Source organism: Danio aesculapii, chromosome 1 (assembly GCF_903798145.1).
Source record: "Danio aesculapii chromosome 1, fDanAes4.1, whole genome shotgun sequence".
NCBI lineage: Eukaryota > Metazoa > Chordata > Actinopteri > Cypriniformes > Danionidae > Danio > Danio aesculapii.
This window is the reverse complement of record NC_079435.1, coordinates 54598848-54622847: the sequence shown is the minus strand read 5'-3', so window position 1 is coordinate 54622847 and position 24000 is coordinate 54598848. Positions and strand designations below refer to the sequence as shown.

General features: G+C 33.5%; 1 protein-coding gene across 1 annotated transcript in view; it reads left to right on the top strand.

Annotated features, from left to right (window-relative positions):
- Positions 1-24000, top strand: part of erbb4a (erb-b2 receptor tyrosine kinase 4a) — a 197300-nt gene that overhangs the window by 102432 nt on the left and 70868 nt on the right. Inside the window, exons 5-9 of the mRNA XM_056453846.1 lie at positions 18209-18347; positions 18888-18949; positions 19846-19964; positions 20457-20598; positions 20793-20906. Coding sequence (XP_056309821.1) covers positions 18209-18347; positions 18888-18949; positions 19846-19964; positions 20457-20598; positions 20793-20906 — 576 coding nt within the window. The remainder of the gene's footprint in view (positions 1-18208; positions 18348-18887; positions 18950-19845; positions 19965-20456; positions 20599-20792; positions 20907-24000) is intronic.

The following is a 24000-nucleotide window of genomic DNA, read 5'->3' as shown; positions in this document are numbered from 1 at the left end:
TATTGTTACTCTAAACAGAACTTGTGTACTGTATTTGCCACACAATATGTGCATTTTGTCAAAATCCTATTATATATTAACAAAATATAATACCAGAAATAAAGGTACAAAGGCTTCTCTGACATGATGCACAGGTAGGTTGCCAGATTGATGACACTTACAGGACTGAGTATGGCTGACAATTGAGCCTTTTACGCTGTACAATTCCCAGCTAATCTTTACATCAGTTATATTTGAGTTGTTTGCAAAATAAAAACCACCTCATGTGGATTATTATAACGCTGAATGTGGTTCTTATTTCGATGGCTGCTATTGTTCTACCGAGATCACATTTTACGGCGTGCCCTTATATATAGAGGCATCCTTTAAGAGTGAAATCAAACATGTTGTGTTTTCTGCCAAGGCAACCTGAGGTGGTGAAATATAATTGGGTAAAACTGGCAGTGGCCAGGTTATAGAGACCAAAACAAAGACACGGAATAAAACACGGAACGCACATTTTCAAAGCAGAATAACTGAATTTAGCAGTGTTTTTCAGATAAGCTAGTATGTTCACTGTTTCTTTTTTTTTTTTTTCAAATATATTTTTATTGAATATTTTTGGTGCAAAAACATGTCAGAAAATTAATAATTATAGTAAGTAAAATTACATTGTAATAAAAAAACAACAAATAAATTATAATAACACTAATAATAATAAATAAAAATAAATAAATAAATAAATAAATAAATAAATAAATAAATAAATAAATAAATAAATAAATAAATAAATAAATAAATCACAATATTACATTGCAAAAAGGCATATTACATTTCTTTTGTCCAGGCTGAGTCTAACAGACAAGCTTTTAGTCTTAGAGACTTAAAGGTTCCTAGATAATCAAAGAAAGGGTCCCAGGTCCGATAAAATAGAAAAGGTTTATTCTTCATAGCTGTGGAGAAAGCCTCAAGTGGAATTATGCTGCAGACTGCAAGCAGCCATTGATTTAAACTGGGCGGTTCTTCATTAATCCACTTTACAAGGATACATTTCCGAGCAAAGTAACACTGTTTCTTAAATATCTCCAAACATACAGTTGAAGTCAGAATTATTAGCCCCCCCCCCCCCCCCCCTGTTTATTTTTTCCACAATTTCTGTTTAACGGAGAGATTTTTTCAACACATTTCTAAACATAATAGTTTTAATAACTCGTTTCTAGTAACTGATTTATTTTATCTTTGCCATGATGACAGTAAATAATATTTGACTAGATATTTTTCAAGACACTTCTATACAGCTTAAAGTGACATTTAAAGGGGCTAATAATTTTGTCCCTAAAATGTTTTTTTTATTTATTCCATTCTTATTCTATGCTTTTATTCTAGCCAAAATAAAACAAATAAGACTTTCTCTAGAAGAAAAAATATTATCAGTCATACTGTGAAAATGACCTTGCTCTATTAAAGATCATTTGGGAAATATTTAAAAAAGAAAAAAAATTCAAAGTGGGGCTAATAATTCTGACTTCAACTGAATAAAGGTATTTTTAGGATTAAGAAGAGTCAAAAAAGTACACAATAGGTACACTGTAAAAAGGAATTAGTATACTTAAGTCACTAACCCCGTTGTTTTTTAGATGATTTAATTGACTTAAAAATGAGTAAACTTGTTGCTTTAAAATTATTAAGTGTGCAAGATTATGAAATCTTTTTTAATAATATTGGTAGTTTTAAATGCAAATGCATTCACAATCATGAAATCCATTAAACTATTGGCCCTCAAAAGTATAATAATAACTAGCAAATAATGACAAAAAAGGTTTAGGTGGTGTGCAACCAGGGCAGGAGTGGGACTCCTTTTCAGCCCTGGAGTTTCAAGCCTTAGACCGGCCCACCTCAGTTCACAACTGACCATATTAAAATAAGGTCATTTCCAATTCAGTTTCTAATGACACTCACGTCTTTTTCAAGGACACAGCTGCTTTACAACTTCAAATGTTTTTCATAAATATGAGAACAATAAAGGGTAGCTAAATCTCCAACACTATTCTTTAAAACATCACAATGTCCTGTTTTTCTGCAATATCTGAATATATATTCTGTGTAAACTTCTTTATAGATATTCAGTCCTTTGTAACGGTGGTCATACAAAAAATAAAAATAAAATACGTACACCTATATAAGTAACCCAAACAGTATTATATGTCTTAACACTAAAGATAAAAAAAAAAAAAAACTACTCAGGTAAGATTCGAACACTGGTCGGCAGGGTCATAACGCAACATGCTGACCACTGGACCACAATGGCACTTTCATGTTAATGAGCGTTCTACTGATGACTTAATCTTTTTCTCCCCTTTTTAAATTTCTGATCAAGTTATGTCAGATTTATTAATGTAGTGAATCATCTGATTTTCTTTGAGCAGGTGTAATGTGGAACACACCGGATCCGGTACCCCTGCACCTCATTTTACCGATCCCCCTCCTCAACTGCCCTCCTCCCCGTCTGCTGTTCACTTTCACTTCCGCGACTCCCCAACCCTCTCCACGTTCGTCCGCGACAACCAATAACGTTATATTTTCTCAAGGGGCTGTGAGAACATAAATAAAAAGAGTGGAGATGCGGTAAAACAATGAATAAAAGGAGTGAGGCTCTGGTAAAATAAATAAATAAATAAATAAATGAAAAACGTGTGACTGCTGAGAGTGCAAGCAGCTAGTGACACCGGCCCTCGTGGCCAAAAAAAAAGGACCGGCCCGCCGGAAATTCTCCCGGTCCTCCCGATTATCCAATCCGGGCCTGTGTGCAACAAGGCGTGGCCTAAAGAGAAAGGTAAAAGCAATGCAAAAATGCAGACAATTAATCATTGTAAAAACCTAAATCCTGGTTACTTTAGGAGATTTAGAAATCCCGACTGAACACTTTTTTTTTTTTTTTGTCCCAAAAACATCCTGGAAAACACAGACATTTTTATTGGTTTACATCATTTTGTCTTCAGAACTTCCTTCATTCTAAGTGGTGTAGATTAAATAAGGTGCTGGAAACATTTCTGAAAAATCCGTCCCATATCGGCATGATTGCATAACATCCTGTATCTGCTGTGAATTTGTCGGCTAAACATCACTGATGTCAATCTCCTGTTCCAGCACATCCCAAAGGTGGTCTAATACATTGAGATCTGCTGACTGTGGAGGCCTCGCCGAGCACTGTGAACTCACTGTCATGTTCAAGAAACCAGTTTGAGATGATCTGAGCTTTATGACATGGTGCATGATCCTGCTGGAAGTAACCGTCAGGAGATGGCTTCACTGTGGTCATTAAGGGATGGTCCTGTGTGGATTGGAGGTGTTGTGCACAGAGATGCTCTTCTGCAGGTTGCAATACACAGTTATTTGATTTACGGTTGCCTTTCTATTGGCTGAACCTCATCTGTCCTCTGGCACTAACAAGTCAAGTTCACCCACCCAAGAACCACCAGTGGCATATACAGTGGGGGGAAATAAGTATTGAACATGTCACCATTTTATCACAGAAAACATATTTCTAAAGGTGCTGTTGACTTGAAATCTTAACCTGATGTTGACAGCAACCAAATAAATCCATATATGCAAAGAAAACAAAACTAATTAGTTCAAAAATGAAGTTATATATAATAAAATTAAATAATGTAGGGAACGAGTATTGAACACATGAAGGAAGGGAGGTGTAGAAAGACATGGAATGCCCAGACAGCAACTGAAATCTCTCAGTAGTTCTTCGGCAACCCTCTGCCCTTCCTCAGTGTAAATAGCTGCTTCAGTTCAACATCTACATTAGCAGGATGATGAACATGAAACCAGGGTGAACATTTCAGCAAGACAGTGATCCAAAACACAGCCAAGGAAACTCTCGAATGCTTTCAGAGAATAAAAATCAAACTGTAGAATGGCCCAGCCAATCACCTGACTTGATTCCAATATAGAATACAAATTAAAGATCAGATTGGTCAGATGAGAAGAATCGTCACCCACAAAACCATAAAGATTTTTACACTGTTGAAATCTGTGAAAACCCCACACCTGAGCAATGCATGTGACTTCATTCTCCATATGTCTCCTACTCGATAGTCACTCAAATCAGTGTTTCTCAACCACGTTCCTGGAGGACTATCAACACTGCATGTTTTGGATGTCTCCTTTGTCGGTCACACCTATCACAGGTCTTTCAGTCTCTGCTAATGAGCTGATTATCTGAATCAGGTGTGTTTGGTTAAGGAGACGGGAAAAATATGCAGAGCTGGTGGTCCCCCTGGAACGTGGTTGAGAAACACTGATTTTAATCACCTTTCTTTCCCATTCTGATGCTTAGCTTGAACTTCAGCAGATCGTCTTGACCATGTCTACTTGCCTAAATGCATTGGGTTTCTGCCATGCATTTGGATTATTAGATATTTGTTGAATCCTGTTATTCCCTAAAGCTCTACAAGGGAGTCTAAGCCATGTTTGCTGACTCCACAGTTCCACCTTGTCTAATTTATTCATTATGTTACACAAATTTCCATGCTACCTAACACTTTGTGCCCTCATATGTATGCCTGTGCACATCCCTGGCGGTGTATTAATGCAGTAGCCTTGATGTGAAGCATGCTCGCCGTCCACCCCCACAGAGCCTCTCGGGCGAGTAAATGTCCAGTCTTCTGCTTTTCTCCACACACAGCCTTGGGTGCTCACTTAGTGAATGCTTTTTGCTTCTGAGCATCTGTCCGTGAACCCAAGGCTGGGCTCCGTTGTGTGGATATGGTTGATACATCTGGGCCCCTGTATTGTTCAGCTTATCTGTGGATGAGTTTCAGTGATTTGCAAACTTGCTTTCAACTTAAGAGCTGGTGCTCAGATTTGTTAAGGTGTTCTTTTGTTTTTCAGGGTCTTTTGTGCAGTTTTGTTGACTGTCACATTATTACATTTTATTTTTCATCTGTTTACTTTCTATAGAGATTGCTATCTGACAAAGAACAATACATGTGTTGCAGGATCTTGGATTTATGCATTAGTTGTTGAGTGTAAATTGAGATGTTTTACTTTGGTTTTTTATTACCTAAATTAAATTAAATTAAATATGTTCACTTCCAAAAGAGATTGCTATCTAAATACTAATAAAGAAAAAATAAATATGATGCAGGATTTTGGATTATTTTATTTTATTTTATTTTGTTTTGTTTTGTGTTGTTTTGTTTTGTTTTGTTTTGTTTTGTTTTATTTTATTTTATTTTATTTTATTTTATTTTATTTTATTTTGTTTTGTTTTGTTTTGTTTTGTTTTGTTTTGTTTTGTTTTGTTTTGTTTTGTTTTGTTTAGTTTAGTTTAGTTTAGTTTAGTTTAGTTTAGTTTAGTTTAGTTTAGTTTAGTTTAGTTTAGTTTTGTTTTGTTTTGTTTTGTTTTGTTTTGTTTTGTTTTGTTTTGTTTTGTTTTATTGAATTTCATTTCATTAAATTTAATTAAAATTATTTTATTTTCATTATCTTTTTTATTATGCAAGCATTTTAATATACTTTAGTGTAAATTGAGATGTTTTATTTAAGGATCCAGTTATTATTATAGTTATTATAGTTATTATAAGATATTTTTATTTTATTTTGACTTTATTATGCAAACATTTTTATAGATTTAATTTAATTTAATTTAATTTAATTTAATTTAATTTAATTTAATTTAATTTAATTTAATTTAATTTAATTTAATTTAATTTAATTTAATTTAATTTGTTCACTTTTAAATAAGTTTGCTATCTTGATACTGATAAAGAAAACTAAATGTGATGTAGGTTTCTTGATTTATTTTATTTTATTTTATTTTATTTTATTTTATTTTATTTTATTTTATTTTATTTTATTTTATTTTATTTTATTTTATTTTATTTTATTTTATTTTATTTTATTTTATTTTATTTTATTTTATTTTATTAATATGTTCACTTCCAAAAGAGATTACTATCTTAATACTGATAAAGAAAAATTGTACACATTTATGATTGGAAACCCCATAGATTGCTGCCTTTATATGTATTTGCAGATTTAAAAAAATAAAAAAAATCTTACTTTAAACTTCTCTTTTTATAATTTTTTTAAAAAGTAATTCTATCCTGTCCTGTTTTCAAACCTCCATTTTCTATCCTTTTTTTCCATCAAACTCCACATCCTTCATTTGACTTGTTTGTTGCACATTCAATAATGTCACCATCTTTTCATTCTGATTTCAGAGTAAACTGAAATGCAGCACACTTAAGAGGGTAAAAAGTGTTGTGAGTGGCAATGAATTTTGGGAAAATCTGAACTGTGAAGGATCCATCTGTTGTATCCTTCATTGCCTGGCAAATGAAGGATGGATTTCAAGACTGCATCTGAAGGACTTTTGATTGGCATAACTGTTGTTAGGTCTCTGTGATGAAATCACCCTGTGAATATTACAGATTTTTTATTCAGACACAGCTAAAAATAAGAAAATAGCCATTTATGTGTTTTCATTTAGAGTTTTTCTGCACACTATTATGTCACACTGAGGCAAAATATTTGTTTTGGCAGCTTGGTTTTACTAAAATAAAACAGTTTTAAGCTAATAATGAATATTTTGGAACATATAAAATGTTGAAATCTAAAATCTAGAAAAAATGTAGAAAATAAACCATTGTGCATTTCTGAGTGTGCTTAACACAGGTGAGTAGGCCTGACAAACCACATGTAGAAACATTCATCTCTCTATATGCACCTGGCACTTTACTTATCTCCATCTTACAAGGATTCAGTAAGGAAAATAATAATTATTTATTAATGTATCACAAATCATGTTGCACTACTTGCTTTTTTAACCTTAAATGCTTCTTTTACACAATATCTTGCAGGATACCCACATAGCAAAATATCTCTGGCCCAGCTCTGGCCCACACAATCAGCTTTTGCTTGGCCCACATGCTGCAGTAAATTACGGTACATGACTGGACCAAGTCCGGCTTCCAGACAAGGGCCAAACATGGACCATATCTGGGCCAAGTCTCAGCCAAGTTAATAATCCATAACTGAGCCTGAACTGGGCCAGATATGTTGGTGTGTCACGACTGCAATGAAATTGATAAACCCATAAATCATTGCGCTATAGGCTTGCTATGGGTGTGCTTTTTCTCAAAGCGACCCGATAAGTAGAATTTTTTTCTTTATTTTAAAATAATAAAAAATATATTTTAAAAGTGGGTCAAGACAGGCCAAACTTACATGGCCCACATATCAGTTATTAACATCTGGGCCCAATACTACATTTTACATCTGGCCCAAGTATTGTGTGCCGCCTTAAAAACGGTTCCACCTCTGCCAAACCAGAGCCATGCTTGGCCCACATGCTGTATGCCAGTGCCGGATGAATGCCTGCTGTGCCATATTTATGCCAAATCTGGGCCAGAATTCTTTGCTACCTGGGAATTGTTCTGTATTATGTAAACTTGTTTAGTGTGTCTTAGGTTATGTGTATAGTTTAGCATTTATAGTATAGTTATTAGTTAGTTTAGTTAGATTACCACTCACGAATGTTAGTTATGCATAGGTTTAAAATACCTCTTATGTCCAGTGTTGTGTTCATATTTATGGTTATGTTCATTTATGTACCATAGTAGTCCTGTGAGACATGAAATTTCATTCCACTGTATGTCCACACATGTAGCAGAAGGACAATAATGCTTGACTTGACTTATGGCTTATGACTGTCAAAAAAATCAATTATACATTCGATTTTTAACCTAAAGACGCATGTAAGCTAATCATATGTATAGATAAATCATTTGCAGTTATCTATATCAAAAGTTTGGAAAATAGATCTGAATTTGCATTTAAAAATGGCTGTAATGACATTGGAGTGTTTTTTGAAGGCCGATTATTTGTGGAATTCAATCGCAGTTAAGTAGTAAAAATCATTTAAAAGTACATTCTATCTGTTTTTCAGTTTACTGACGAAATCTCGTGGTTTTGTTACCTAATGAATATATTTCAGTAATTTTCAGTATTTCAGTAATATTTCAGTAAATATTTGAAAACACCAAAACAAATGTGCACATAACCCAACAGCTCCTTACCCTTTTATCAAAGAGCTTAAAATGACCAAGAGGCGAGACTCAATAGAATGTTCCATTGCAACAGCAGCGCCCAGCGATTCCGCCATTCTGGAGTGAAAGCGATCAGCCGTCCATTGGATCTTATTGCTGCTGTGATGGCAAGCAGCTGCTTTGTTTTTTATTTATTCATTTAAAAAGCGTATTAAAGCTGAGAGACAACCTGAAAGACGACAATACAACACTTAAAATCAAAGACTGGTAAATATTAGCATATTGTATAGTTTATTTCACAGACTTAATGTTTAATATATTAACCATACTTTAATGTGAAATTACATTAAATTACTTTAATTTAATAGTTTGCGCACTGGCATAATACTGACATGTTAAATTAAATTAACATGACTTTCAAAATGGGATGTTGATAGGGGATTAACAGCTGCTTTCTGTTGGACTATTATATAATAATAATATTTTTCCACTATTGTCTGTTAAAAAAAAGACTAATAAAGTTTTTATTTAAAAAGCTACTTTCTCCAAATGTATTTATTTTTTATTTTTATATATATTTTTATTGATTTGTGCTGTCATTAAAAATCGTGGAGGCCATACAAACTACCAGATAATGTAGTTGTTGTTGTAGTTTTTGTTGTGTATACTCATTTTTGCTTCACCCTAATTTGAGTAAAACTAAAAAAGTTATCAACTTATTTTGTCAACCTTTTATGTTATATGTGAAACAGATATTTTAGATATCAGAAGTATTAAACTTAGTCTTGTCAATTTTTTTTATTATCTGTTTTTATTCGGATTCATTGTTTTAAAATGTTACTTTTTAAAGGGGATGTACTCATTTTAACTCATATTTAACTCAATAATTTATTTCATTCTGTCTGTTGTTAGTTATCCATGCTGTTTTCCTATTGGAATTTTCATCTCAAAATGGCTGCCGCGTAACACTAGCAGGATCTAGTGGCTGTTTACGAAATAGCAACAGGTTGTCACCTCTTGGTGATTCTATGATCTTTGCTTTTACTGAAATCACAGCTGTCAGATATTTAGCTATTCTTTTCTGCAGTGGAAGGAATTGGAAATGCATCGTCCATCTTTTTTTAGTTTTTTTTTTAACAGTGCAACATGAATTAACTCTCTAAAGCTGTCACCTCTCACCCTTAAGAATGATAGTTATAAGTACTTTGATTGTATTTCCAAAGCCATTGTAATAGCATTGCTTCTTGAATATGAAATTATGTCGGCAAATTCTGTTTTTCCAACCATCAGTCAAGAACAAAGTGGGGACAGGAAGAGCGCTTTGTGGGTAATAATTGGTTTGCTTCTGAATCTCTCAAAAAACAAAGCCCGTTCATTGCAGCTGAATGTGATTAAAACAACTCTCCGAGGACTTCCTGCGGTGGGGATATAAAGAGATCTCTTGACTCAATTCTGCTGGCAAATTGCGTTCAGGGTGTTCCTTCTCTCTGCGGCCTTCCCTTGTTCCTTTTACAAAGTTGCACCATTAAGTATTTAACTCATTGTCCCCGCGGAGTGCAGTGGGATCATTTAATGTCAAACATTATTCCAAGAAAGTTCATAAAAAAAGTCTGAGGTCTGATAATATTAGGCAGGTCTGGCATCAGCAATTCAGCATCAGTGGAAGTGGTAAGTGTGATAGATTAGTGTACTTTTGAGTTGTATTGGATATTTAGTAAATGTGATAGACTGCAATGCTTTCGGGTTGTTTGAGTATTTGTTAAGGTCACTTTGTTCTGATTAATAATGGGTTGTTGTAAACAAATCCCTCCTGCTTGCTTATAATTAATTAAATGAAAATAATCAAGATTGTTTCTAACAATGTAGGCTCATTCTGAAAACTCGCCCTATATACATTTCTGGAGATCGCGAATTATGTAGCCAGAGGAATGTATGGATGCATTTCATCTTTAAAACGAATGCTACGGGACGGTATGATGCCATCCCTTTTCTTCTGTCACGTACGTCAATCACGTACAGGTCAATCTGTGCTTTTTAAAACACTATAGGTTGGGTTTAGGGAAGGAGGAGGGTGGGTAAGTCGATCAGTCTGTTGACAGCGGCCTCTGGGGGATTTATGTGAGAAGTACAGGTATAAATGGCACTCGAGATAAATTTGAGATTTGAAAAAGCATACACAGCGGCCTCTGGTGGATTCGCAAAAATAAAAACGGCAAAAAAGAAACTTAGCTCCTGGGAGGTATTTTGCTCTCTCCAGAAATGTATATAGGGGTACGTAATCAGAATGACCCTGGGTTGGTTTCTAATCTGACTCGTAATTCAGGATGTGCCAGTCGGTGTGGAAACAATATGCTGTTTACTTTATTAGTAGCAAATTGACAATGAACACCTCTGAGGAAGATGTAAACACCAACATGTAAAAACAACAACAGTATAGTAATTTATAGTAAACTAGGTTAATTAGGTTAACTAGGTTAATTAGGTTAACTAGGCAGGTTAGGGTAATTAGGCCCTAATTAAGCTATTGTATAACGATGGTTTGTTCTGTAGACTATCAAAGAATATATATAGCTTAAAGGGGCTAATAATTTTGGCCTTTAAATGGTTTAAAATAAATTTTATTTTAAATTTTACCATTTTATTCTAGCCGAAATGAAACAAATAAGACTTTCTCCAGAAGAAAAAATATTATCAGATATACTGTGAAAATTTTCTTGCTCTGTTAAACATATATATATATGTATATATAGAGAGATAAATAGATAGATAGATAGATAGATAGATAGATAGATAGATAGATAGATAGATAGATAGATAGATAGATAGATAGATAGATAGATAGATAGATAGATAGATAGATAGATAGATAGATAGATAGATAGATAGATAGATAGATAGATCTGAAATTAATTGTCATTTCAGTGGTTTAAATTGAACTCTTTCTCTGACCTAAGTTTACATGCAATTATCCAACCTAGTGCAGTCATGTAGTAACTCACAGAGGAAAATATCTGCATACCGCAGTGCTTCCTAACATACTGTAATCTACTGTGACACGAGCTAATTGCGTATTCCAAGAGGTTGCCAGTTTGTTTTACCAAAGGGGTTTGTGTGTTAGTGCTTTGACATTGAGCAATGTCTTATTGGATACTGTGTGACTAAATGTCTGCATCGTAAGTGTAAGTCAGTTTGCTTTGAACTCTTCAGGGTCCCTGTAATCATGATGGCATTCATTGTATCAAGCCGTATGTAGAGTAATGGATAAAGCAAGCTGCCCCATGTCTCGAATTCATTATCAGCACAATGCGATTCGCCGGAGAGCTGCGGTGTCAATACCCAAGCTGATCTTTGTCTCCTCTTTGTGAAGGGACTCGACTTCAGAGATACCTGAAATTTTGCTGCACATTTAGCAAAGAAAATAGTCATTTTAGTCTCAAAAATAAAATATTTTTCATTCACAAAATCCTGGAAGGACTGTCGAATCCACCAAATATGAACAGAGTAGGTGACAAATGTAAGAGTGCACCTGTGAACTCTGTCTTGCCAAATGCCGTGTAAGATGGTAGTTGATTCATGGTTCCAGCAACCCTCCCATCCTGCCCTCCTGAGACCCGGCTGCTGCTGCTGTGATTTCTGGGATGCTCTGCTATCTCCACAAGCCAAACCTGCTCCCTGTGTGGCTGAATAATGAGACGCAGGGTGAATGTGGACGGCTGGCGATGGAGGGCCGTGGATCATGACGCTGGTGTGAAGAGGATATTAGTGGAAGTGGCACTAAGCGAAGGCAAGATGGAACTGGAAATTTCATTAGCATTTATTTGATATAAATTGTGTGACTCTGCACATCTCTCATTTTAATAGGGCTGTGTTTTCTTCAGCAACCATTTCAGGCTCTGTCGATGTTATGGGAATGTAATAGGGAGTTACAAAATGGCTTGATGATGTTGGGGAGTCAATCAAACCTTCTAAAGCAGTGGTGCTCCATGTTTTTGACTCCGAACCGTCTGTTGTTCATGACATATTTCAAAAGCTAGATAAGTTAAAAGATACATAAGATTTTTTTTCAACACATTCATAAACATAATAGTTTTAATGGCTAATTTCTAATAGCTAGTTTCTTTTATCTTTGCCAGACACTTCTATACAGCTTAAAGTGACATTTTAAGGCTTAACTAGGGTTATAAGGTTCATTAGGCAAGTTAGGGTGATTAGGCAAGTTATTGTATAATGATGGTTTGTTTTGTCTACAATTGAAAAAAAAAAAAAATAGCTTAATGGGGCTAATAATATTGCCCTAAAATGGTCTTTAAAAAATCAAAACTGTTTTTATTCTAGCTGAAATAAAACAAATAAGACTTTCTCTAGAAGAAAAAAAATTATAGGAAATACTGTAAAAAATTCCATGCTCTGTTAAACATAATTTGGGAAATATTTGAAAAAGAGTAACAAAATTCACGGGAGGGCTAATATTTTTGACTTCAAATGCAAACAATTAAATCAATTCTGAGTCTTTTTTATTTAAAAAAAAATGGTGGTATCAATAATACTTTTCAATAATACTAATCAATAATACTATAAAAATTATAGTTAATTTACAACAATGAGTTTTGTGATTTAAAAAATGTTTTAGTAAACAACAGTAAAAAGGGTATAAAAAATTATAAAATAATAATTATTAGCCATCCTGTGAAGTTTTATTATTTTTCAAATATTTTTCAAGTGATGTTTAATGTAAAGAAGTTTTTCAAAGCATTTTTAAACATCTTAGTTTTGATAAGTAATTTATATTAAGTCATTTCTATTGTCTTTGCCATCATGTCAGTATATAATATTTAACAACTAATTTTGCTATATACTGAAACTAAAATGCAATTTAAAGGTTAATTAGGTTAACTAAGCAAGTTAGGTTAAGAAGATCAAAATGTTAAAATCTTATGTGTATATGTATTTATATCAAATCTGAAAATCTTATTTATTTATTTATTTATTTATTTATTTATTTATTTATTTATTTATTTATTTATTTATTAAATACTGTATATGTATTCCAGTCAAACTAAAATCAATTTTAAAAGAAAATTTGTTTTAAAATTAAAATAGAAAGCAAATAGAAAATAAACAAATACTTTTTGCAGAAGAATATATAGAAAATACTGTGAAAATTTCGTTAAACATCGCTTGAGAAATATATATAAAAAAAAGAATCTCAATTTTACAGCAGGGCTAATAACTGTGCAACAGTAAATATCAAGCAAAAAATTTAAATATTTATTGAATGCAAAACCGTCATATTAGAATTATTTCAGAAGGATCATGTGACAACAAAGACTAAAGTAAAAAAAAAAAATTTGACAATAGCACATTTAACTGTCAGGTCCAAGAAAAAAGATTATATATATATATATATATATATATATATATATATATATATATATATATATATATATATATATATATATATATATATATATATATATATATATATATATATATATATATATATATATATATAAATAAACTAACATGCTACACTTCTTGTCAAATTACTTGGATTTTAGATGCATTTTCCATAATGCGCTCCACATGTTGTCATATCTTTTGAATTATTGCCTATGATTTATTGACCATTCGTTCCAAGTTTTTTATGCCAGCAAAAACTGTGGGAGATACTGAGCTGCCAGTCGGAAAGATGGGAAAAAAAGCACAGCAATCATTTAGAAAGTTTTAACAGCTGTTATTTATTTATCATTGTTCCCCTTGCATATCATTTCAGTTATCGGGACAATGCATCACATTTGTCACCCTGATTCACTGTGAAGCAATAACATTTAAGATGGCTGAAATTTAATCAGAAGGCTTCAACACAATTACTGGTATCCGTGAGGAAGCCCTCCCCCACACAGTCTGCGCTCTTAGATACGCTCACATTTGTCATGCAAAACAATCTCTTCGCTGCTGTCAAAGAAACTAATGGAAAACACTGCCGCTTCTTTTACAGTTTTGCGTAATGACAAATTTTCACTCTTTTAGCCAAAGCAGGATATTTACTGTTGCGTTAATTGGAAAATGTGTGGAAACTCAATTTATTATGCGTAGTTCAATGTAATCTGTCAGAAAGTGCACAGGTTTTTTACCCAATTTTATTGACCATGAAGCAGTTGGGTTAATTAATAATAGAAAAGTTTACCCAGCAGGCACACAACAACATAAGACGTTAAAATTAGATTAGATTTAGGTCATGATGTCAGGTGACCAAAATTAAATGTCTGGTCAGCGTCTAAGGACATCATTTTGAGGTTCAATAATGATGTCAAATTATGTTGATATTTGGTTGAGTTTAGGCTGTTAAAAAAAGTGACCAAAATCCAACGTCTGATAGATGTCATAGTGGTAACAACCAAAACTAAATGTCTAGACAGCGTCTAAGGACAACATTATTTTGACATCCGACAATGATGTCAAATTACATTGATATTTGGTTGATTTTAGGTTGTTTTGGAAAGTGACCAAAATCCAACGTCTGATAGATGTCATAGTGGTAACGACCAAAACAAAATGTCTAGACAACGTCTAAGGACAATATTATTTTGAAGTCCAATAATGACTACAAATCACATTGATATTTGGTTGATTTTAGGTTTTTTTAGAAAGTGACCAAAATCCAACATCTGATAGATGTCATAGTGGTAACGATCAAAACTAAATGTCTAGCCAGCATCTAAGGACAATATATTTTTACATCCAATAACGACGTCAAATCACGTTAATATTTGGTTGATTTTAGGTTGTGTTGGAAAGTGACCAAAATCCAACATCTGATAGTGGTAATGACCAAAAACAAATGTATAGACAGCATCTAAGGACAACATTATTTTGATGACCAACATTGACGTCAAATTACGTTGATATTTGATTGATTTTAGGTTGTGTTGGAAAGTGACCAAAATCTGATAGATGTCATAGTGGTCATTAAGGTGTGACATGATATTTGGTTGATTTTAGGTTGGACATTGGACATTAACGCCGGCCTGCAAAATCAAATGCAAAATCCAAAATCCAATGTCCCCACGACGTTGGGGTACAACATCAATATGACATCATGTTGATGTCCTGTGCCTGTAGGATGTATATATATTTATACACCCTACAGGCACAGGACATCAGCATGATGTCATATTGTATGAAAACGGGAGATGGGAAGACTCCCGGGAAAAAACGGGAGTGTTGGCAGGTATGGCCTAGCCCTCATGTTAATCCGGCCCTGACTACACCCGTACACAGCACTAAAATCTTCACATTGGCTTTAGTCTTGACTAGTGCAGTTGAATGTCATTTGTCCTAGGAGCACTGTACAAATGTGGCGGCCATATTGACGCATGCTCAGGGTCTGTATGCGATATCTAGTGTATATCTATGGGTGGTTACTAGAATGTTGCTATGGTGTTGATTGTTGCCTGATTGTTACAATATGATTTGGGTTTATTCTAAGTATATTGTTTTTTTATTCTGATCCAACAAGGAAAAGGAAGAAAAATATATTTCTGATTGTTTAGAAACATCTTTTTGATCTGGGATATTATTCTAGTCTGTAGCAGCACTGAGAGTGCATGATGAGTTGCACGCCAATGTATAATACTGAGAGAAAAATCCCTAACCCTAAACCAAGAGTAAAAGCAAGTTTAAAGTCAGTCTAAAAGTCTAAACCTGTTGCATTTTATAGGGATGAAAATTTTTTTGACCAGTACAGCAATTTAAGTCTTAAATCTTAAATCTTTCATTCTAAAGTCTTAAATCTTACATCAAAAAACAGAGTTTAATTAGTGTTTCTCAAGTCGCACATTTGACTGTTAAATGACTGTTTTGTGCACACAGCAAGCCCACGTATTCTTGACTATTTAACTGTAGAAAAACTACTTGTGTGAATGTGTGTATGCTTGTGTTTGGGTGAGTACCAGGTCGGATTTCCTTCCAGACTGATTCATTGTGTTTTGGAAAGCACAGTACAATACAATCAGCCAAGCATGCAAGGTGTCTGATACACCTTTTCACACTCTCAGAAGGAAGCCTGGCACCAAACAGACAGACATGGACCACAGGCTGATCTTGATAAAGGCTGAAGGCGTTTATGGTCATTTACAGATAGAGGAAATCAAAATGAGGTGCCAAAAACAGTTTTTTATTTTTAATCATTGTAATTACACACCGAGAATGAGACGGATAAATTGAACTGTCTGGTCACTTATCTCCGCTCATCAAACTCGCACATGCTTATCACTGCCAGCTTAACAGTCAGCTAAGTAGAGAGAGAGTTTCTAGAAGAACAGAAACTTTAGATTATGAATGTTTGTTGCTTGTGGGGAAAAAAGCTGAAATCAATAACCTACAAGCACAGTATCAATGTGAATGACTTCCACTGTCTGCTACTGTAGCTTTATTAGCTTTTAATGAAAATTATATGAAAAAGTATGGTTGTGTTGATGATTATCAACGTTATTGTCAGCTATATTTTTAGTAATCATTCACGCATTCATTCATTCATTTTCTTTTCGACTAAGTCCATTTATCAATCTGGGATTGCCACAGTGGAATGAACCACCAACTTATCCAACATATGTTTTACACAGCAGATGCTCTTCCAGTTGCAACCCATCTCTGGGAAACACGCATACACACTCATTCACACACATACACTAAGGACAATTAAGCTTACCCAATTGATCTATGCCACATGTCTTTGGACTTGTTGGGGAAACCGGAGCACCTGGAGGAAACCCACGCCAACACGGGGAGAACATGCAAACTTCACACAAAAATGCCAACTGAACCAGCCGAGGCTAAAACCAGCGACCTTCTTGCTGTGAGGCAATCATGCTACTCACTGTGCCACCGTGACGCCCATTTAGTAATCTTGTAAGCAAAATTTTTGTAATTTATTTTATTTATTATATTTATTTTTTATTATTTAATAGGATATTATTATTTTCTTAATATCTTTCCATTTTAACCATATAGTAATTATATAAATGAATGTAAATAATATATATATATATTATTATGAAATAATATTTAATTCAGCTAAAATATTTTTTTACATTTTACATTTATATTTATATTTACTATATAAAATATAGTTTGAATAAAATATATAATATGTTTTATGCAATATTTATATTATTTTTTGTTATTTTTATTATACTTTTATTTTTCATATTTTTTACTATTCATATTCATCATTATTTGTTATTTTTTGTGAACAATTATTTTTATTGTTTCAGTTTTTGTTTAATATAGAATAGATACAGCATATCTATATCACAAAAGGTAGAAACAAAGAACCTGACAATATCAAAAGTTATAATACAGGACTTAGACTGAGCTCCATGTATGCGCTCCATTGAAAGTTCCATAGAAATAATGTCCAGCAAAGATAGGCCCCATTATATTCATCATTATTTGTTAATGATGTGTTTGAGTAAAACACTTTTATTTTGCTTTATTCTGTAAACTACTGATTACATTTCATAAAATAATACAAAGATGACTTTTATATTATTTTTAGACAGCACAATACCAATGTTATAACTTCAGAAGAGCTAAAAAAAATATTGGTTAAATAATGTCCGGATCAGTTATTAATTTCTGAGGAAAACAAAATCTAAATGACAATATTTGTTTTTAAAAATGTGGAATAAATTAATAAGTAACAAGTAAATGATAACCATTGTACTTGAACTCTGATTCTAATATTCATTCATTCATTCATACATTTTCCTTTGGCATAGTTCCTTTATTTATCAGGGGTTGCCACAGCGGACTGAACCGCCAACTTATCCAGCATATGTTTTATGCAGCAGATGCCCTTCCAGCCGCAACCCAGCACTGGGAAACCCAGCACTCTCACATTCACACTCATACGCTACTGCCAATTTCACCTATATCGCATGTATTTGGACTGTGGGGGAAACCGGAGTAGTGGGAGGAAATCCACGGCAACATGGAGAGAACATGCAAACTCCACACAGAAACGCCAACTGACCCAGCCGGGACTCGAACCAGCGACCTTCTTGGCTGTGAGGCGACAGCTCTAATCACTGAGCCACTGTGTTGCCATTCCAATACTCATAATAACTAAATATTTATTTGTGTTACTTCTTTTTTTGCAACAGAAATCCTGAATGGAGGTGTGTATGTGGATCAGAATAAGTTCTTGTGTCATGCTGACACCATCCATTGGCACGACATCATCAAAAATCCACGATCTGAACTTCTGGTGGTTCCGTCAAACAACAGCGGCAACACATGTGAGTTGATCTGGCTTATTTTGATTGCCTGTTGTTTTTTTTGTTTTGTTTTCCTGATGAGACTCTGATTGGTTTATTCTCAAAACACACCTATAACTCATTAAGAGAATAAGCTTAACCCTGTTAGACCATGCTCCACGGCGCAAAGCCGATTTTTCAATCCTTAAAATAGCATAAGTGGATTCAAACACGCCCTTAATGCTTTTGCGCCCTGCGCTTTGGACTTTGTACATGGATCGTTAAAATAGAGCCCATAGTTAATGTTCCAATAATTTATTCCATCAATGTAAATCCAGATCCTTCAAATTTAATTAATTAAAATATTACATTTTCAAAATGAATTATTCAGAAAACAGAAAAGAATGAGATTGTCAGTCAGTGGTACATTGAATATATTATACTATCAGTAAAATGCAAGATACATTTTAATACAAATTCTGAATTGTTTTTGTGTGTGATCTTTGTTGAATGAATTGTTTTAGTTTGTTATAATATGGAGCACAGAAATGTATGGCTGATTTTTTGGGATTATTTCCACAGGCAGACGATGTCACAGATCTTGTAATGGACGATGCTGGGGTCACCAAGAAGATCAGTGCCAAAGCTGTGAGTTTTCATTCATCCAATTTGCACCGACAAACCACCACAGACATATTAATGTCTATTCCACTTTTTGTTGACCATTTACTAATTTTAGCAATTGAAATTTGTTGAACTTCATCTCAGATGTTTTTAGAGGAAATGAAATCTCACAACAATCTGTGCTTTTTATCAGTGACATGCATTCATTGGTGACATATTTGTTAATAATTTATATTTTATTTACAGATAGTCTGTTTTTTATTTTAAATGTTTATCAAATGTTTCAAATAATTATGTTTGTTGTCTAGACAGACTGTATTATTATTCATACTTGAAGCATTAAAGGTCTGGAGTGCTTTTTGAAATGTGCATTTTTGTCCGATGTCTGATGAAATTTGAACTTTAACATGACGATGGGGACAGACATTGAGTAGCTTCTCCCCCTAGATGTTTTAGGCCCAATCCCAGTTCTATTTTTTTGTACCCCTATCTATCTATATATATATATATATATATATATATATATATATATATATATATATATATATATATATATATATATATATATATATATATATATATGTATATATATATATATATACACACACGCACGCACGCACGCACACACACACACACACACACACACACACACACACATATATATATATGTATATAAAGATAATAATTAGTACTTTTGTTATAGAATTATATGAATATAATAATAACAATTATTATTATTATTATTGATCTATAATATTATTATTATTATTGGAATATTTATTTGTTTATGTATTTATTGATTTATTTATATGTAGTGGTAGTAGTAGTAGAAACAATGCAATGAGATTAGACATAATTGTCAACTTTTCGTGTAACTAATGTTTCTATTTCTGTGCCCATCTATGTTCATTATCATACAGTGACGAAGACGGTGTGTGCGGAGCAGTGTGACGGTCGCTGTTTTGGGCCGTATGTCAGTAACTGCTGTCACCGTGAATGTGCAGGAGGCTGTTTTGGACCCAAAGACACTGACTGCTTTGTATGTCACCGATTCCTTTATTTATGCCTATTCTGCATTAGAATCTAGTGCAAAAAAGGTACTAACAAATACTTCCTCTATTAGTTTTTCTAATTATTTGACTGCTCATATTGACCTTATTCTACAATACGGAAGTGCACTTGTGTCTGTACTTGTTTTAGAACTTCTGATTCATTTGACTATGGGGAAAATAAAATAAAACTAGGAATAATAAATGGTCAAATCACTTGCTCTACAAACTCATTAAAATAATACCATAATAGTACCCATATCTATCAGCTGATAACTACTGAAAACGCTCATTCAATCGAGTGATAAAATTCAAATAGGGTGACAAATCAATGAAAGTGAATGAGACCAGAAGTCTTAAGCCAATAAGATTCCATTGGTTGCATCCAGCTGTGTATAAAAGAAAGGTTAATAGGTTTCTCTTCATTATAGTCATGTTTTATCGGTCAAACTCATGCTCATGTGACTGTTTTCTGTTGTCAGGCTTGCACCAACTTTAATGACAGCGGCGCCTGCGTGACTCAATGTCCTCAACCATTCGTGTACAATCCAACGACCTTCCAGCTCGAGCACAATCCCAATGCCAAATACACCTATGGAGCGTTCTGTGTCAAGAAATGCCCACGTGAGTCAGCTTCACTAATTTACTACTAATCCAACAAGCATACGATCCCCATTGGTAACTCTTCTTCATGAGCACAAATATGGATGTTTTGGCCCAGTTCCATTTCCAGCTGGTGATGTTATGTTTGTTCACCTCAGATTATCAGTGCGCATCTGTCTCATTAATGCTCTGTTATTCTGCTGTCTGGATCTCAGATAACTTTGTGGTGGATCACAGCTCTTGTGTCAGAGCCTGTCCCAGCAATAAGATGGAGGTAGAGGAAAATCAGACCAAGATGTGCATCCCCTGCACTGACATCTGCCCGAAAGGTCAGAGATGTTTGCAAAGGTTGTTTATGTAGCAAAGGACATTTTATACATCATGATGGTACATGAATCCAAGTTATTTTAGGCAATGATATTTCACTTATTCACCTTGGTTTAGCTTTAGGAAATTAAGTTAGACTTAGCTTACTGTATATACTATTTACAACAATTCTATTTTGATTGTTGCATGATATTACCATCAAATTCAAAACTTATACTCAGGAGGTGTGTGGCTTTTTGACCTATTACTTGTCTGTATTCCAGGACCAGTTTCATCAATTTGTGTATGAAATAATACAATGTTTACTGTGGTGCATTTTTTTTAATTACTTAAGCATCTATAACTTTTTGAGTTTTGAGCATTATAAACTCTAGATGATGAATAGTAAAGCCCAAAGTGTCTTCTTTCCAAAGATATCTAAGCTGAGAATGTAGACCAAATTATTCAGCAACTGTTACTGTTTTAGTTTGGGAAGGTCATTTTTGAGAAAATGCCTTTGACGATGAGGGAGAAAAGGACACTGATGTAGTCTCAGAAAACTTTTGGCAGAAATCTTGTTTTGCATGATAGCTTTATCATTTTGAAATATAAGCTCATGAGACACTTGGCTTTCAGGGCATATTGTTTTCTAGGTCATTACATAAATTATTTCATGCGTTTGTATATGGAAAAACAAATATTGAACACAGTACATTTTTTTCTTTCTCATTACTTAATGATGTATAATTTTTTATATTTTTTTTTATCATGAAATTATAGTTTCATAGTAAAGCCCAAATTGTCGTCTTTCTAATGATAGCTCATTTTTGTTTGTAGCTCACTTGGGTCAAGAACTGTTACTATTTAAAATTAGGTGGGTGGAAATCTCCATAAGTGAGTGCTAATAGATAACTGTTTTCGGCAGAATGTCTCTTATGCTCACCAAGGTGTCTAAGGGTGTTTTCATATTTGCCTTGTTTAGTTAGGTTAAAACATATGAGTTTGTTTGCCTTTTTCATTGGGAAAGTGTGATAGTGGCAATCATAAAGTACACCAATGCGCATTAAAATGGACCAAACAAGTATAACTCGAAGAGTTGAGTTTAGAGTTGAGTTTAGAGTTGAGATTAGATGAGTGGAGCTGAGTTGCGTTTAGATGAGTTGAGTTGTTGAGTTGAGTCTAGATTAGATCAGTTGAGTTTAGATTAGTTGAGGAGTTGAGTTGAGTTGCATTTAGATTAGATGAGTTGAGGTGGGTTAAATTGAGTTTAGATTAGTTGAGTTGTTGAGTTGAGTCTAGATTAGATCAGTTGAGTTTAGATTAGTTGAGTTGAGTTTAGATTAGTTGAGTTGAGCTGAGTTAAATTGAGTTTAGATTAGTTTAGGAGTTAAGTTGAGTTAAGTTGAGTTTAGATTCGATTAGATGAGTTGAGCTGAGTTGAGTATAGGTTAGTTGAGTTGAGTTGAGTCTAGATTAGATGAGTTGAGCTGAGTTGAGTTTAGATTAGTTGAGTTGAGTTTAGATTAGATGAGTTGAGCTGAGTTGAGTTTAGATTAGTTGAGTTGTTGAGTTGAGTTGAATCAAGATTAGATGAGTTGAGTTGAGTTGAGTTGAGTTGAGTTTAGATTAGTTGAGTTGAGTTAAATTGAGTTGAGTTGAATTTAGATTAGTTGAGGAGTTAAGTTGAGTTAAATTTAGATTAGATGAGTTTAGCTGAGTTGAGTCTAGATTAAATGAGTTGAGCTGAGTTAAGTTTAGATTAGTTGAGTTTAGATTAGATGAGTTGAGTTTAGATTGGTTGAGTTGAGTTGAGTTGAGATTAGATGAGTTGAGTTTAGATTGGTTGAGTTGAGTCTAGATTAGATGAGTTGAGCTGAGTTGAGTTGAGTTGACTTTAGATGAGTTGAGATTAGATTAGATTAGATTAGATTAGATTAGATTAGATTAGATTAGATTAGATTAGATTAGATTAGATTAGATTAGATTAGGAGTTAAGCTGAGTTGAGTTTAGATTAGTTGAGTTGAGTTGAGTGGAGTTGAGTCTAATAAACCATGGAGTGGGTCTTTGGGGCAAGTATTTTGCTTTTCTGGGCGTAACCAGCTGCCATAGTCAGCTGTGATCTGCACTCTGGAATGAGAAAACTTTTTTTTCTGACACTTGACCATAATTATGGAAGACAAACATGGAGTTGTGAGGAGGTCCATACTGCTTGCTGACCTTTCCTCTGCTCCTTGTTTACTTCTGTGGGTTTTGCAAGTTTTACACACCTTCATTCTGACCAATCAAAATTCATCTAGCCAACGACTGATGTAGATGTTGTCACTTGACTTCTTTTTGGTTGGGTTCAGAGCAGTCGGTCTTGTGTGAAACGGAATTGCTGAAAAGGCTACAATGTATCATTTTTAACCTTGGTCCTGACTGAAGGGAACACTACAGGTGTAAAAGCACCCTAACAATCAATATGATTATTAAAACTACTAAATGTTTTACTATTTAAATATATTTGGATGGATATATTTGAAAGTAAAATGTTTTTAAATATTTATATATTTATTTACCTGTACTTTTAATCAATTTAACTGAAAAATAAAGCAGATAAAATAACTAGTCAGTGAAAAAGTTCTTTTCAGATCCTGGTCGTGTTTTGACTGATCCAGCTAATGCATTTTGGCATCTGAGACTATCATGATCAAAACAGCAACTGGCTGAAAAACTGAAATAAATGACTTTTTTTCCCTACATCAAATTAAGCATTATGTTTCTCCCCATTTATTATGCTTTCAGTGGTTCCTTCTTATGATGTCTCTGAAATTAAAGAACCAGCATATGTTGTGTTTTTATTATTATTATTTTTTTCCCAATGCTGGTTAGTATGTGCTGCTGGTATTTAAACCAGGAGTTTTTTTTATTTTATTTTATTTTATTTTATTTTATTTTATTTTATTTTATTTTATTTTATTTTATTTTATTTTATTTTATTTTATTTTATTTTATTTTATTTTATTTTATTTTATTTTATTTTATTTTATTTTATTTTATTTTATTTTATCCAAAAAGACTTCCTTGATAAAGTGTTCAAACTAGTACACTAGTCATTCAATAGATCAACTAATCTA